Source organism: Odocoileus virginianus, chromosome 19, assembly GCF_023699985.2.
Source record: "Odocoileus virginianus isolate 20LAN1187 ecotype Illinois chromosome 19, Ovbor_1.2, whole genome shotgun sequence".
Taxonomy (NCBI): domain Eukaryota; kingdom Metazoa; phylum Chordata; class Mammalia; order Artiodactyla; family Cervidae; genus Odocoileus; species Odocoileus virginianus.
This window is the reverse complement of record NC_069692.1, coordinates 12,356,469-12,372,188: the sequence shown is the minus strand read 5'-3', so window position 1 is coordinate 12,372,188 and position 15,720 is coordinate 12,356,469. Positions and strand designations below refer to the sequence as shown.

The 15,720-nt window shown below is 40.2% G+C and overlaps 1 protein-coding gene across 3 annotated transcripts in view; it reads left to right on the top strand.

The window, feature by feature from the left end:
* Positions 1-12,901, top strand: part of TPD52L1 (TPD52 like 1) — a 92,289-nt gene extending 79,388 nt beyond the window's left edge. For 2 of the 3 annotated variants that reach the window (XM_020878884.2, XM_020878888.2), the window contains exons 5-8: positions 326-340; positions 2,391-2,429; positions 5,308-5,368; positions 12,290-12,901. In XM_020878884.2, coding sequence (XP_020734543.2) covers positions 326-340; positions 2,391-2,429; positions 5,308-5,368; positions 12,290-12,418 — 244 coding nt within the window. In that variant the 3' untranslated portion in view covers positions 12,419-12,901. The remainder of the gene's footprint in view (positions 1-325; positions 341-2,390; positions 2,430-5,307; positions 5,369-12,289) is intronic. The other variant, XM_020878885.2, reaches the window with a different exon arrangement.
* The last annotated feature ends 2,819 nt before the right edge of the window (positions 12,902-15,720 follow it).

Below are 15,720 nucleotides of genomic sequence, written 5' to 3'. Positions count from 1 at the left end.
TTGCCATCTTCTTGGCACTTCTGGGTGAATTCGCTCAAACAGCGTGTAAGCTAGTGGAGAGGAAATCTTTGGACAAGGCATGTAACTTTAACAGAGAATCCAGCTATAGCCATGAGAAAAACGGTGAGAAGCACAGCATATAAGAGTTGGTAAAGCAATTGTGAAGACGTTAAAAAGCCAGTGCACTCAAAAAGAGTAAGGAATGGGGCCCCTTATCTTTTCCCTGGGGCTCTTGGATGGGGACAGCGGGCAGTGTGGTCCTTCCTCTGCATCCTGATGCGCTAACCTTGCTCCCGCTTTTCTTCCGGTGCTGCCGCGGCTGCAGGTCTCACTCCATCGGGTAAGCGCTGCCCCGGGGCCCAACTGGCTCCCTCCCTCGAAGCTTCCTTCCTCCCCAGAGCACAGTGGTGGGCGTGCCTCGGCCCCAGAGCTCTTCTCCTGAGAGTGTTCATGACCCCAGAGTTACATAGTACAGGGCACCTAATGTGTTTGCATCTATTTCAGCACTTGTTTATCTCATTTCTGCATCATTTATTAGTGCATCACTTTCACTTGCTGAGTCATCCTCAGGGATCTCTTTCTGCATCATGCCGTCTACGTGGCAGAGGTCCTTAGAAGAAAAGGAGAGTGGAAATTGTGCACTGCAGATGTATATGAAACTGGCAGAAAGTAAAGTCGAGAAACAGAATTACTTCCTCTAGACTGTCATGTTTTTCTGAACTTCTTATAACTGTTATTTAGGCAGATGGTTCACCTTCAACTTTCTGTACCCTCTGAAGTTGAAGTGGAGAGAACAAATGTTAACACGTGTGCAATTGTCAGCCCCAGGTCTCTGAATTAAGCCTCCTTTGGGGTGGGATCTTATTACATAAATTAAAAAAAATTTCTTTTCCTAAGAAAACTACCTATATTTAAGAGATGAATGCTTGATAATGTTCATGAATTTCTTTTAGTAATTCTCCTTTTTAAATGTAATTTATGAAGAAATATTTTGCCTATGATTTCTAAATGGAGTGTCTGTAAATATCCGCTGCATTTCTTTTCTTTTTTTTCCCATTTTTATTAGTTGGAGGCTAATTACTTTACAATATTGTAGTGGTTTTTGTCATACATTGACATGAATCAGCCATGGATTTACATGTATTCCCCATCCCGATCCCCCCTCCCACCTCCCTTCCGCTGCATTTCTTTGTCCTTTTCTTTCCCATTTTTATTAGTTGGAGGCTAATTACTTTACAATATTGTAGTGGTTTTTGTCATACATTGACATGAATCAGCCATGGATTTACATGTATTCCCCATCCCGATCCCCCCTCCCACCTCCCTTCCGCTGCATTTCTTTGTCCTTTTCTTTCTGAGTTCTAGTAAAGTTCTAGTAAATTTACTAACCCTACCCTCAGTGGATATTGTTGGGGAAGGTGAGGGTGGATTTGATCCCTTAACTGTTAGCTTGGGAGAGGAGCAGGCAGGAACTGTGCTGGAAAGTGGATGAGGGAATGCTTGCCTAGGAAAATGAACCCCATTTTGCTTTCTCCCTCCACACACCCTGATTTCTAAGTGGACCTCACATAGAAATAACAGCCAGTCAGTCAGAGGGACAATGAATCAATCATGGTAGGATTCATAAGGTGAGACAGCTGATGCTCTTAGAAGTCTCAGAAAAGTTCCTCACATAGAAATAATAGTCAGTTAGTCAGAGGGACAATGAATCAGTCGCTGCAGGATTAAAAAGGTGAGACAGCTGATGCTCTTAGAAGTCTCAGAAAAGTTGATCCTTGTACCAGTTGTCCTAGGATAGAGGCGGAAACCCTTGCTCCCACGTTGGACTATGTGAAGTGTGTTTACTTGGTGTGTTTCCTTGATTGACTCATGTTAACTCTGCATAGTCTGATGAGCTTCACGTGGGGTGATGAGCTGCTAGCTGCCTGGCTCTGCCTGCTGGGCCCTGCCGCTCGCCCCTGAAACGGGAGGAGGGAGCTGGACCAGGAGTCATGTCCCCCGAGTCATGTACATGGGCTGCTGGGCTGACCTGGGGGAATCAGACACTCTCCTCAGATTTCCTGGCTTACAGGGAAAGTATTGGGTTGGCCAAAAATTTGTTTGGGATTTTCCATATGATCTTGCAGAAAACCTGAACGAGCATTTTGGCTAACCCAATAAAATAATATGCAGCCACAGACTATCTGCTCTTCCTTTATTCCTTTGGAAATGATTGTGGCCCATCCTACCCAACAAAAACAAATATCATCTTGGTGGGGAGGGCAGGGAATACTTCAGATAGTTGAAATTGCTGTTTTAAAACTGTGAATGAGGAGTTTCTCATATACTTATATTGTACTATCTTCTTTTTTCTGTTTTTGTTTCCCCTTTAATCTGCTTTTGCCCTGAAGCTATTCGATTCGCCATTCCATAAGTATGCCTGCCATGAGGTAATGTGTGTAAATGAGTTTACATAATCTCAATGCAGAATGTGCATGAAGTGTTGCTTTTATTGTGGATTTTTTCCTTTTTTATATGAGGGGAAGCGCCATGACCTATTATATTCTCTTTTCTGATGGCCCTCAGGAAAAGAAGGCTGACAGTGCTATAAAAGAACCGTAGTTGTGGAGGGCTCGGGCTGTTGACTGGACACACTAGTTTAAATCCAGCAGTTCCTGATTTGTATGACCTGAGACAATTTACCAAATCTACTTCAATCTCCATTCTCTTGCCCGTATACTAGGAGAAATGAGAATCTATCTACTTGAAATGGCTGTTGTGAGGTGTATGGTCTGGATAAAGCACTCAGTACGGGGCCTGGAACATTCCAAGCACACCTGTAAAGGGGGAAATCATTTTATTGCCACAGCATTAAATGAAAAAAATAGGAGACAAAGAGGGCTACAGTTCTAGAAAGGATAACATTAGGATTAAAGGATATATTAAAGCAAAGAGTCTGTTGAACAATAAAAATGCCATTAAGCTGAAAACTCCAGAGAAAGGTGTTCCTCTGGCTTCCAGTTGGTGTGATGCAGTGATACGATCAGATAAAATCAAAATGTTAGATTGGGAGTCAGAGGATGCAGGTTGCAGCCCAGTTCTGCTAGGAGTAAACTTGGCAGCTTTGGGAAGATCATTTCGATGACAGCAGTTTCATCACGCTTAAAGGGCTAGAACCAGACTTCAGGCTCCTCCCAAGGTGCTTCCAGGAACCCTCCAGCTGCTCTGGGGAGGGGCTCAGTGGGAGGACATCTAGCCCCTGGAGCCCTCCCTCATTTCATTCAGAACTGGGTCTCTTCTTTCCTGCTTTATATTAGATATTGTGGTGTGATTACATTCTAGAGGGAGCTCAGTTACTCTAAACAGTTCGAGCACTTTGAAGCCAAATTCTTTCTAGGGTTATTTGCAGTTTCTCCCTGTTCTCCAAGCATGCACTCAAGTGTAATCAGATTAGAGGAATGTCCATTTTATTATACCTGCTGATGTCTCTTCTACACTGGGGGCTATGTGGTGACTTTGCAAGTTGGACCATAGCACTTGACTTCCCTAATGTGGGGAAAAATAGAGAGCACAGATGGCTTAGTTTATATTTGGATGACTTGCTCCCCTAGCATAAGAACATTGACCAGTGCACCCTGCAACCCTGAGCTTCCTTACTTGTTAAATTTTGTCTGAGTGTCCAAAGAAGGCTTGAAAAAAATTAGTATGGCTTCCCTCTGGGAGCCAGAAATAATCAAATGACTTATGGGTCAAATGTATTCCTTATGAGCTTGCCTGAAATTAACTTTTTTTAAAAAAGGGATTTTACTCAACTAACGTACACTATGAACCATTAGGATGAACTAAGTGTCTGCCCATTGTGGTCCTATACAACTGATGGGTAACAGGTAGTCATGTGACCAGCTTGGCCAAATAAAATGTGCACTGGAAGTAAGGTGGTAATAAAATACTTTTGAATCATTTCCATGCAGTTTCACTAATGTTTCATCATGAGACAGGTACTGTGGAGGATTGCTCATAGGAATTTGACTCATATTTGAGTCATATACAAGATGTGATGCTATGCTTGGTCCCTTGGGGCTCAACATTGTTAATTCATGCAACCTGGATGCAAATGCATTTCTGACCATCCAAAGTATCAGCCCTGACAGACAAACTCTAACAAATTCATTCAAAAACATATTGTGTACGTTAGTTTTCTCTTGATAGTATTAGAGCCATGCTACAGCCCACACCACACAATGAAGCCCATGTTTGATAATCATTCTCCCTTACAAAGTCTCCTTAGGTCATTTCTCTTAGTTTATTTCTTCTGCACTCAAGAGAGACTAGAAAGTGGCTTATCAAATATAGTAACATTCAGTTGAATTATTTGACCTGAAAATGATGACAGTTCCAGTTGCCTTAGTTGGACTCAGTTGATATCATTGAACTTGGTTGATATCACTTTTAAGGGTAATGATGTCATTAACCCATAATTTCATGTAGACAAATACAGTATAGGAAACCAAAAAGCACCAAATGAAAAAATCTAAATCTTAGAAGTGTAACATGGTATGTAGATTATTTAACACAATGACTGAGTCACAAATAAAATGTCAATAGATTGCAAAGTTCTGTCTAGTAAGAACAAATAAGTATCTTCTTTGAAAGGAAATATAACATGCAAATAGCACTGTTTTGATCAAGCATTAGACAAGTAATGAGTATATTTCAACCTAAAATAAAGAAGGCATTGACTTTCAGAAACACTGCTTCCTGGACACTGACAAAATACTTAAGTTTTAAAACTTAAAAACTTTAAAGTTTGAAAACATATGAACCTTTTTTCCCCTGTAGCTATTTCTGTCTTGTCTCACATTCACTAAAAATAAATGACTTTTAAAATTCCATGGGGGAAAACTTGAACATGACATTCTTCAGATAGACTTTCCAGTGGTTATAAAATAACTGGGTTTGGAAAAGGCATATTGTGATAGAAATAATTAATTAGTAAATGAAAAATTAAGCTATCACTTCTTTGACTCACTAGAAATTATTTATGGTTCAACATGGAATTATGCCAGTTGTATTCCTGCCAAATGCTATATTATTTATTCTATAGCTAAGCATCTGACAATTTTACTTAGAAAAATCCCATGGTAGGTTATGGTTTCTGGATCTAACCTAGCAGAAGTGAAATATCTTTTAAAACATGGTTGGTGTAGGTGCCCAACCAACAACTAGCTCTGGTGCAGAGGTGATGTTTGCAAACAAGACTAGAAACTAGATAGCATAGTTGCTAAGACAGCCAGGTCTTTGGAGCTGACCTCTCTTTTTTTATTTTAGGAATTCTCCTACTTTCAAATCATTTGAGGAGAGGGTTGAGACAACTGTCACAAGCCTTAAGGTACAGATGAAGTAAATTTTGTGTCATGGGGTTCATGAATCAGGAAAGCTTAGTTGCTTGATTCTAAAGGCGGGGCCACCAGCATTTGGTGCAGCCAAGAAGGCAGCCTTGCACCAAGTCACTTTTCTTCACATATAAATCTACAAATAAAAACAGTATTGAATATTGTTACTATATATGTTCAAAGTTGTTCATATAAACCATTCAGGAGTGAATTGTGCATTCAAGTGAATTGGGGTTTGTATTGATCTCTTTGCTGGTTAAAACTCTTAATGCTATTACTCAAGAAGCAGATACGTGATAGATGAATGTGGATAGGACAAACCATATATGAACTCTGAATTTAGAGTGTAAGGGAAATTTCAGTAACAGCTCAGAGCACCTCTGATTTGGTGTATCAGTAGAAATAAACCATGGATCAGTAGAAATAAACTTGGCTCCATGGGTTATCCTGCCATCCACCACCCCTCAACTATTTAGATTTGTCTACTCCATTCACATATTGAGCACAGAACAGCATGAAGGCAAAATGAAGCTGAGTCATAAAATGTATTATTTTGTAATGATGTATTTGTTCCCTGGATATACACTGAAAAGATGCCTGCTGTATCAGTTCAGTTCAGTCGCTCAGTCATGTCCTACTCTTTGTGACCCCATGAACCACAGTTCAACAGGCCTCCCTGTCCATCACCAACTCCTGGAGTCCACCCAAACCCATGTCCATTGAGTCAGTGATGCCATCCAACCATCTCATCCTCTGTTGTCCCCTTCTCCTCCTGCCCTCAATCTTTCCCAGCATCAGGGTCTTTTCAAATGAGTCAGCTCCTCACATCAGGTAGCCAAAGTATTGGAGTTTCAGCTTCAACATCAGTCCTTCCAATGAATACCCAGGTCTGATCTCCTTTAGGATGGACTGGTTGGATCTCCTTGCAGTGCAAGGGACTCTCAAGAGTCTTCTCCAACACCACAGTTCAAAAGCATCAATTCTTCGGCACTCAGCTTTCTTTATAGTCCAACTCTCACATCCATACATGATCACTGGAAAAACCATAGCCTTGACTAGACAGACCTTTGTTGACAAAGTAATGTCTCTGCTTTTTAATATGCTGTCTAGGTTGGTCATAACTTTCCTTCCAAGGAGTAAGCATCTTTTAATTTCATAGCTGCAATCACCATCTGCAGTGATTTTGGAGCCCAGAAGAATAAAGTCAGCCACTGTTTCCCCATCTATTTGCCATGAAGTGATGGGACCAGATGCCATGATATTAGTTTTCTGAATGTTGAGCTTTAAGCCAACTTTTTCACTCTCCTCTTTCACTTTCATCAAGAGGCGCTTTAATTCTTCTTCGCTCTCTGCCATAAGGGTGGGGTCATCTGCATATCTGAGATTATTGGTATTTCTCCTGGCAATCTTGATTCCAGCTTGTGCTTCTTCCAGCCCAGCATTTCTCATGAGGTACTCTGCATATAAGTTAAATAAGCAGGGTGGCAATATACAGCCTTGAGGTACTCCTTTTCCTATTTGGAACCAGTCTGTTGTTCCATGTCCAGTTCTAACTGTTGCTTCCTGACCTGCATAGAGGTTTCTCAAGAGGCAGGTCAGGTGATCTGGTATTCCCATCTCTTTCAGAATTTTCCACAGTTTATTGTGATCCACACAGCCAAAGGCTTTGGCATAGTCAATAAAGCAGAAATAGATGTTTTTCTGGAACTCTCTTGCTTTTTCGATGATCCACCAGATGTTGGCAATTTGATCTCTGGTTTCTCTGCCTTTTCTAAAACCAGCTTGAACATCTGGAAGTTCATGGTTCACATATTGCTGAACCCTGGCTTGGAGAATTTTAAGCATTACTTTACTAGCGTGTGAGATGAGTGCAATTATGCGGTAGTTTGAGCATTCTTTGACATTGCCTTTCTTTGGGATTGGAATGAAAACTGACCTTTTCCAGTCCCGTGGCCACTCCTGAGTTTTCCAAATTTGCTGGCATATTGAGTGCAGCACTTTCACAGCATCATCTTTCAGGATTTGAAATAGCTCAACTGGAATTTCATCACCTCCACTAGCTTTGTTCGTAGTGATGCTTTCTAAGGCCCACTTGACTTCACATTCCAGGATGTCTGGCTCTAGGTGAGTGATCACACCATCATGATTATCTGGGCTGTGAAGATCTTTTTGTACAGTTCTTCTGTGTATTCTTGCCACCTCTTCTTAATATCTTCTGCTTCTGTTAGGTCCATACCATTTCTGTCCTTTATTGAGCCCATCTTTGCATGAAATGTTCCCTTGGTATCTCTAATTTTCTTGAAGAGATCTCTAGTCTTTCCCATTCTATTGTTTTCCTCTGTTTCTTTGCACTGATCCCTGAGGAAGGCTTTCTTATCTCTCCTTGCTATTCTTTGGAACTCTGCATTCAAATGGGAATATCTTTCCTTTTCCCCTTTGCTTTTCACTTCCCTCCTTTTCATAGCTATTTGTAAGACCTCCTCAGACAAACATTTTGCTTTTTTGCATTTCTTTTTCTTGGGATGGTCTTGATTACTGTCTCCTGTACAATGTCACGAACCTCTGTCCATAGTTCATCAGGCACTCTATCAGATCTAGTCCCTTAAATCTATTTCTCACTTCCACTGTGCTAAAAAAAAAATTGATTGAATTTCATGTTTGAGCATAGATAAATTAATGTACTGAAGATAAAAGAGCAAACATAGAAGCAGTCTAATCTTAAATGTATAGAACATTTAAAACATGAAAAAATCACTAATACTACTAAGATTTTTTAAAATGTGTTACCTAAACATAACTACATCTTGATATTATCACTATTTTGTATACAATCTATTTCTGTATTTCCCTATTACTGAGAAAACTAAGAACATGTGTGACCTTTAACTAGCTCAAAAGCACATATAGGCATGTGCTGATTACCCAGCTGCTTCTGAATCATGCAGCCCTCACATGTGCTGCCAGGTGATATGAGATTGGAAGTAATTTCTTCCTGGAGATCCTACATCCTCTTATCGATTTTGAGCTGGAGGGTCTTTCCCTTTAGAGGAGGGTTTTTACATGGTCTTCTCTTTTCCAGGCCTGTGGTTAGGTGTTTAAGGCCCAAGAATGAAATTATTACACAGCATTTACCATGCTTTCATTGACTTCACTTACAAGCAGTTTCTAGTTGTATAGTTCTACTGCTCTGCTTGTCAATGTTATCATTTATTATTCAGGAACCAGGAGGAGCCATTATATTGCCCTTATTTGTAGAGAAAGCTTTTGATAGGGAGGGACATGCAGTGTCACAGACATTTCTCTTGCCAAAATATCTAGTTTTAAAAGAGAAGATTCAAAAACCCTAGGGGTTAATTTCTCAACATTTGGTTCTCAGCCTTAGACAGTCCAAGAAGGATGGATTCTGTTGTTAGCTAAATTCTGACACAGGGAAAGTTGTACTTTTTTAGGTTTCCTTTAGAAGAAGGAGATATGAAGAAGCAAAAGAAGAATAAAGAACAACCTATTTACTTTTGCTTTTAGAAAAATCTGGTAAGCTTGCAGGACACATATGATTCAAGTGTTTGATCCACACTGTCAGCCTCTCATTTTTCTCACCTTATCTGGATGGAAGGTATAGAGCATGCCTCCTCCCTCAGACATGCATAAAACTAATTCACCCAACTGAATGCTAGCCTGTGTCAAGACCACCTGAAAACAGGTCCTATATCTGCATGACTGCCCATAGATTTTACAAGACTCACATCCCACCGATCTCCTGGCTCATGGTCAATGCTTAGTTTCCCTTTTTCCTGCCCACACAGACAGTGGAGAATAGCTGATTATCATTTTTGGTGTCAAACCGCCAGTTACAAATTCCTTATTCCTTTTTTTCTCCAGACTAAACAGTAGATGTTTAACCTTTCTTACATTGTTTATTTTCTGTGTAGTTTACTGTTGTGTTCTGAATCTTCTCCAAAGCTTCTATAACTTTCTTCAATTATGAACCCTGAGGCCGTTTCCTGCTGAAGGAATGACTCATGAATCACTAACGATGAGTGAAATAACCTGCAGGTCGATATGCTGTATTTGTACTGACACATAGTGCTTCAAGCTTGATTTTTCAAACACCACTTAAAGGGAATCATGTTCATATTTGAGTTCTATTAGAAATAATGTTCTGCTGTGAAGTGAGGTCCATTCCTATCATCTTCTCACACAATCTGTCACACCATCTGGCATTTGTACCCAATGGATCATTAAGTGGATCATTCTTATTTTATACCCAATTGTGTAGATAGTTTGATTTTCCAGAAAAACTTGCCAATTCATCAAAATCATATAAAGGTAGTCCTTTCCACCTACATCCTTGTAATACACATCAGTGTATTACTTGAAATCTTGGCTGGTGTCACCTGTACACTCAATAAGTACAATTTCTATTTCATCTAAAACAAGCAAACAGAAAGCAGACCTAGAATCAGCTCCTATGAAACCATATTTGGAATGTTCTACCATGTTCTAGTGAATCATGAGCAATGACATCCTGTCCAACTGTTCTATTGTTCCATGTCAAGCAGAACATATTGTCAGTGCACCTACTTTTGGATAAGCACATTGTATAGCCTAAATTAAAACCTCAAATAAGGTAAGACATATTATACTTATTGGTTCTTTGTGTCCTTTCAACTAGACATTTTATTATGAGAGATCAGGAAAACCAATTCAGTAATTCAAAGAATTTTTTTTTTGCTAAGAGCAGTTATAATTTGGGGGACATAGTGACAAATTCTTGGATGAAAAATCATTTTGAAGGGAAGAGTTCAGGAGAAGCTTATTGTTCACATCTCTGCTTAAGCACATGTGTACGTGCTGCATCACTTCAGTTGTGTCCAACTCTTTGTGGCCCTATGGACTGTAGCCCACCAGCTTCCTCTGTCCATGGGATTCTCCAGGCAAGAATACTGGAGTAGGTTGCCATGCCATTCTCCAGGGGATCTTCCCAACCCAGGGATTAAACCCAAGTCTTTCAAGTCTCCTGCATTGGCAGGGGAGTTCTTTACCACTAGCACTATCTGGGAAGCCCACATCTTGGCTTTAGGCAGTACTTTAGTATTGTAGTGTGTGGTCATGAAACTCACATGGTTAGGAAACCCCTTTAGTCCACTCCTTTCTTTGCTAAATTGCTTTATTTCAAAGTGGTTTCCTCCTTCTTTACTTTTCTTTTTTGATTTGAGAAATCGAAAACTAGAAGAGAAGAATAAATCAAAGCCCAGAAGTTTCAGTAGTTGGTATTCACCTGACTCAATACTCTGTGTGACAGAATGCGACTAAAGAGGAAGATGGAAACTATTAATAGAGTCGATTACACTGAATTAGACTTGTCTCTCAGAAGAAATAAGCATAGTGAAAAATTAGGTTGTTGAAGCCAATCCCCTGCTTCTTCCCATTGTTAAGATAACAGGGTAGAGGAGGAATCATTGCTCTGTGCCCGAGGTCTGCAAACTGAGATGGATGGACTGAATCCAGCTGGTCCCCTATTTTTGAGTGATCTGTACACTAAGAAATGATTTTTTACTCTTTTCTTAATGGTAATTATTCTTCAAAGGAAGAATAATATTTTGTGATTTGAATATTAAATTACATGAAATTCACATTTCAGTGTCCATACATACAGCTTTTATGGAACTCAGCCATGCTTATTCACTTATATATTATCTTGGCTGCTTTCTACCATAGGCTGATTTGAGTATTTGTGACAGAGACTATGTGGTTCTCAAGTCTAAAATATTTATAATCTGTCACTTTCCAGAATGAGTTTTCCAATCCTAAGCAGAGTGGAAAAACTCAACTTAGTAACTGAATTTACAGAGGCAGAGGGATTTTAGTGACAGTGGGAGAAAAGTATGTGTGATTTGAGAACTGAACTGCTTTCAAAACCTGGTTAAAGTTTTAAAAGGGCAGGTCAGGCAATCAGCAGGTACATTCCTCAGTGTAGTCTATGTGTCTGTGAGTGATCATAATAAGTGACAGTGAGGTGTAGACAGAGTTTTGGTTATAGCCACATTATCTATTCTGTACCTTTCTTTTCCTCAAAGTGTTTTTCTATATTGTTACTGGTTAAAAGAGGGCCAGTGTGACCATTAGTAAGACTCGCATTAAGCCCTTGGGGCCATTAAATATCCTTTTGAAAGACCTTTTGCTAAGAAATTTTTCAAAGTACTTAACCATGTTCCTTAATTATAAATTGATTTCTTCCTGACTATATTATTATTAGCCAATAACAAGTATACAAAAAGAGAGCATCTGAAAGCACCATAACTTCGCGTTTTAAGGTATATTCCTCCTATAAAGACCACTGCCTGGAAAGATGTGAGGTGACCAGTGCTTAAGCCACGATTCATCTCTAACTCTCAAAGTAGAGACCAGAGATCATGTTCCCTCGATCCACTCTGCTTTCCAAGAGACATTTATCAGAACTTCAGATTGCCTTGCTATGTCTCAAAATGAAAAGCTGGGGTCACTTAAAGGAGTACCCACATTTGAAAAATTGGGGGGATTTATCTAACATTCAATTCCGTTTTGATTAAATTGGTTCTCTGGGTGACTGAGGAGAAGGTGCAAATCCAGATATCTGCACATGCCCCTGAAGGGACTGAGAATTTCAGATGTAGAAGGGACAAACAGAATATTGCTAAAGTTAGACAGACAAAGAGAGTGCTGCACAAATTCAAGTTTCGAGTCCAGTCCCCAAACCCAAATATGAACGACACGCTAGCCCTCTGTGAAAGGAAACTTACTTCTCCGCATCCTTCGCATCCCCTTTGCATGCCTGCTCAAGAAAACAAGTATTTCTGAACTTCAGAGTAATCCATCTTATTTTTTAAAATTACGAAAATGACAAACTAACCGCACGTGTTCCTCTCCGCCCGTTTCAGACGAAAGTAGGCGGCGCAAACCACGGCGGCGGCAGCTTCGAGGAGGTGCTGAGCTCCACGGCCCACGCCAGCGCGCAGAGCTCGGCCGGCGGTCCCCGGCTGGCCGAGGGGGAGGAGCTGCAGTGCTAGGGCCCCGCCCCGCCCGCGCGCCTCCGGAAGGAAGACCGCGGTCCCGCGGGGAAGACTCGGGCCTTGACCTTGGCCTTGACCTTGTTCTTCAAGTGGCTTTGCCTCACAGTTTAATTAAATGATTTACATTTGAATTCGCGACCATTTTAGAGTTCCTAGATTGTCATCTTTTAAAATGTCGACTTCAGCGGGTACACACTGGTCATGACCCTTGTTTTTGTGTAATTCAACATGATTTCCAAACCTGTGGCTGTTAATTATTTGCTTTGATTTTTGCTTGGACTCCTGTAGGAAGTGCATGCCTTTGAAGGCTAAGTGCCCCCCTTTCAGTTCTGTCCGCTGGATGGCTCTCTTTCTGACTGGCTCCCGCAGGGAATGAGATGACACTGCAAATATCCTCAAGTCGCTTGTGAGCTGCCTCACCTACTTCAATTAATTCCGTATGCTTATTTGAGCAATTAAAATAATTGATTTTAATGATAACTTTGAATCCTTAATTTCTTTACGTTTCAGGGCTGTTGATGACCTTGATAGGTGGTAGTGTAATTCTGCAGATGCTTTTTTAAAATCAACTTCTACTGCTAATCTGGAGAATATAAGAGAGGATATGTAGGTAATTATAACCTCTGCTACTTTAGGATGCTAAAACAATCTCCAATTCTGAAATTCTCTCTAATCTACCTAGAATAGTGTTTAACTCAGGTAACTACTGAGTTAAGTAGGCAAGAAATAGATGCAAAAGGAATTGCTAGAAAATAGTAGAAGCAGAGTTCTGTCACCCTTTCTAGTTTGCAAACTGCTCACATAAATTAAAAAAAGCATCATGTTAGTACAATCAGATTTCCACAGTAATGTTTACCTTCCACATCACAAACTTTTCTTTTCTTCTCAATGGGAACATACATTTGCTATTAGGTAGCAGGTAGCATTTATTATTGGTAGTGTCAGGGAAGTGTGTGATTTCCTTGGTTCTGTCTCATCGCAGCAAAAATTTCAAATGGTGGACCAGTGTTAGAGCTCTGTTACAGCTACAGTTCTATTTGGCAAGCAAAGAAGAGTACACCCTCGAGGCCTGAGGGTGGGCTGACCCAAAAGGAGAGGCCTCAATCTGTCTTGGCTTCCTCCTTTTGTTCATTTATCCGAACCTGCCCTATGCAAATTGGGCTAGCCAAGAATGGCATGTTTGTTTCACCTGCAGTTCTCACTCCAGTCCATGGATTTTCTTCTGTTCCGTTATTGCGGGCTTTTCTCTTTCTTTGTGTTTTAGCCACCACCATTTGGACTCCTTTTTCCTATTATAACTACCTGACACTAGCATCCCATAGCTGCACTTTTAAAACGTACACTGCAGAATGTACAACAGACTTACCAACTAAAAAACCTCCCAAATTTAAATATATATAATAATAATATATATAACACATAACTATATATTATTTATAAATAATATATAATCCATATAATATGCACAACAGTACATTTGTTGTTCATTTTTTAACTTCATTAGATCAGTTCAGTCCAGTTGCTCAGTCGTGTCCGACTCTTTGCAACCCCGTGAACCGCAGCACACCAGGCCTCCCTGTCCATCACCAATTGCCAGAGTCCACCCAAACCCAAGTTCATTGAGTCGGTGATGCCATCCAACCAGCTCATCCTCTGTCCCCTTCTCCTCCTGCCCTCAATCTTTCCCAGCATCAGGGTCTTTTCGAATGAGTCAGCTCTTCGCATCAGGTGGCCAAAGTATTGGAGTTTCAGCTTTAACATCAGTCCTTCCAATGGACACCCAGGACTGATCTCCTTTAGATAGAAGTGGTATTTGTGACATAGTGAAATAAAACTAACTTTAAAAAATTCTATTCACATTAATGGAGCAGGACAATCCATATACCTAACTGAAAATCAAACTGGTTCAGGGACACAGAATCTCCGAGGCCTAGACTTCCAGGAGCAACAGGTGTGGGGATGTAAACTTGAACCAGAGTGGATGAATGTGGACAAAGGAGCTCTGCCAGTCCAAGTGCTGGCATTCTCCCTAACTTAGCCTTCCAGTCTGCGGGCTGAAGCCAAACCCCATCTAGCTGGCTTGTGACTGTGTTGCTTTCCCACTTCTGTGGCATGCCCTTGATCTGTCTGTCCAATCTACAGTGGCCTGGTCACCTCATAAACTCACCGCCACCTTCTTGTGGCCACATTCAGCACCCTGCATTGTATTAGAAAAGGCAGTTACTTTGCTATAAACAGATATCTTCATTCAGCAACCCATTTCTACACACAATAGTCTCAGCCTTACAATCTGAAAACACAGCATTGAAAATTGGGTAGGAAAATAATCAAGAAAATTAGTATTAATGCTCGAAGCTAAAATAAACTATATCTTAGCTGTTCATTTTAAATCATTCTTCAAAAATTCTATTTTGATCTGTTTTATAAAAACTACATTCATATCACCTCTATTAATTGTTTTTAAAAAATTATTCCGAGCGAGGAATGGTATGATGGCCATGATGTCTTTTTTCATTCTGCCATGAGATGTGTGATAAATAAACCACATCACTCAAATAGAATAATTAAAACAGTCGGTGGTGGGTAGGTCTCATTTTCTCACTGCCTACTGACTCTGGAGCTGCCTGTGTCTCCCTGACTTTGATGGGCAAGTGTATCCCAATTTGACCAGCTGCTGAGTTGCCCTATTTTGTTCAGCTGGGCTCAGCTCACATGCAGTAGTTTCAAGTATTCCACAGTACTGAATAGTATTTGCACCCAATGGACATAACCTTTGGCTAACAAATCAAAACAACTTCAGGCTAGATCAGCACCAAGTATACGAAATGATATTACAATGGGTATGATGCCAAAAATACATCTCAATAATAAAAAATTCCATTGTGAATTGTGATTACAAAATATTGGGGTCTTTTGAAGTAAGCCATTCTGTAATTTAAGCATTTATCACTTATGAAATCCTGTTGTTTTGATGGAGAATATTCATAAATTCACACTACACCTTTATCTTAAATTCGTGTCTCATCAACTGTGACTATTGATAGTCATGTCAGCAAAACAATCTGCATTTTCCCTAAATTACACGTTTCTTATAAATCTGCTCTTGAACCATGGAAAACAGAACAACTGTATACTTTACTGTGAACACTCCTGATAAGCCACGCCACTCACAGTAGTCAATGTGAAGAGAACACTGGGGATCTAAGTGACTGTTCTGCCACTATACATTGTTCCAAAATTATGTCAGCCTGAAAGTTGTTGAACTTCGCTGTATAGTGGTGCATGAGGTTGTGAACTTT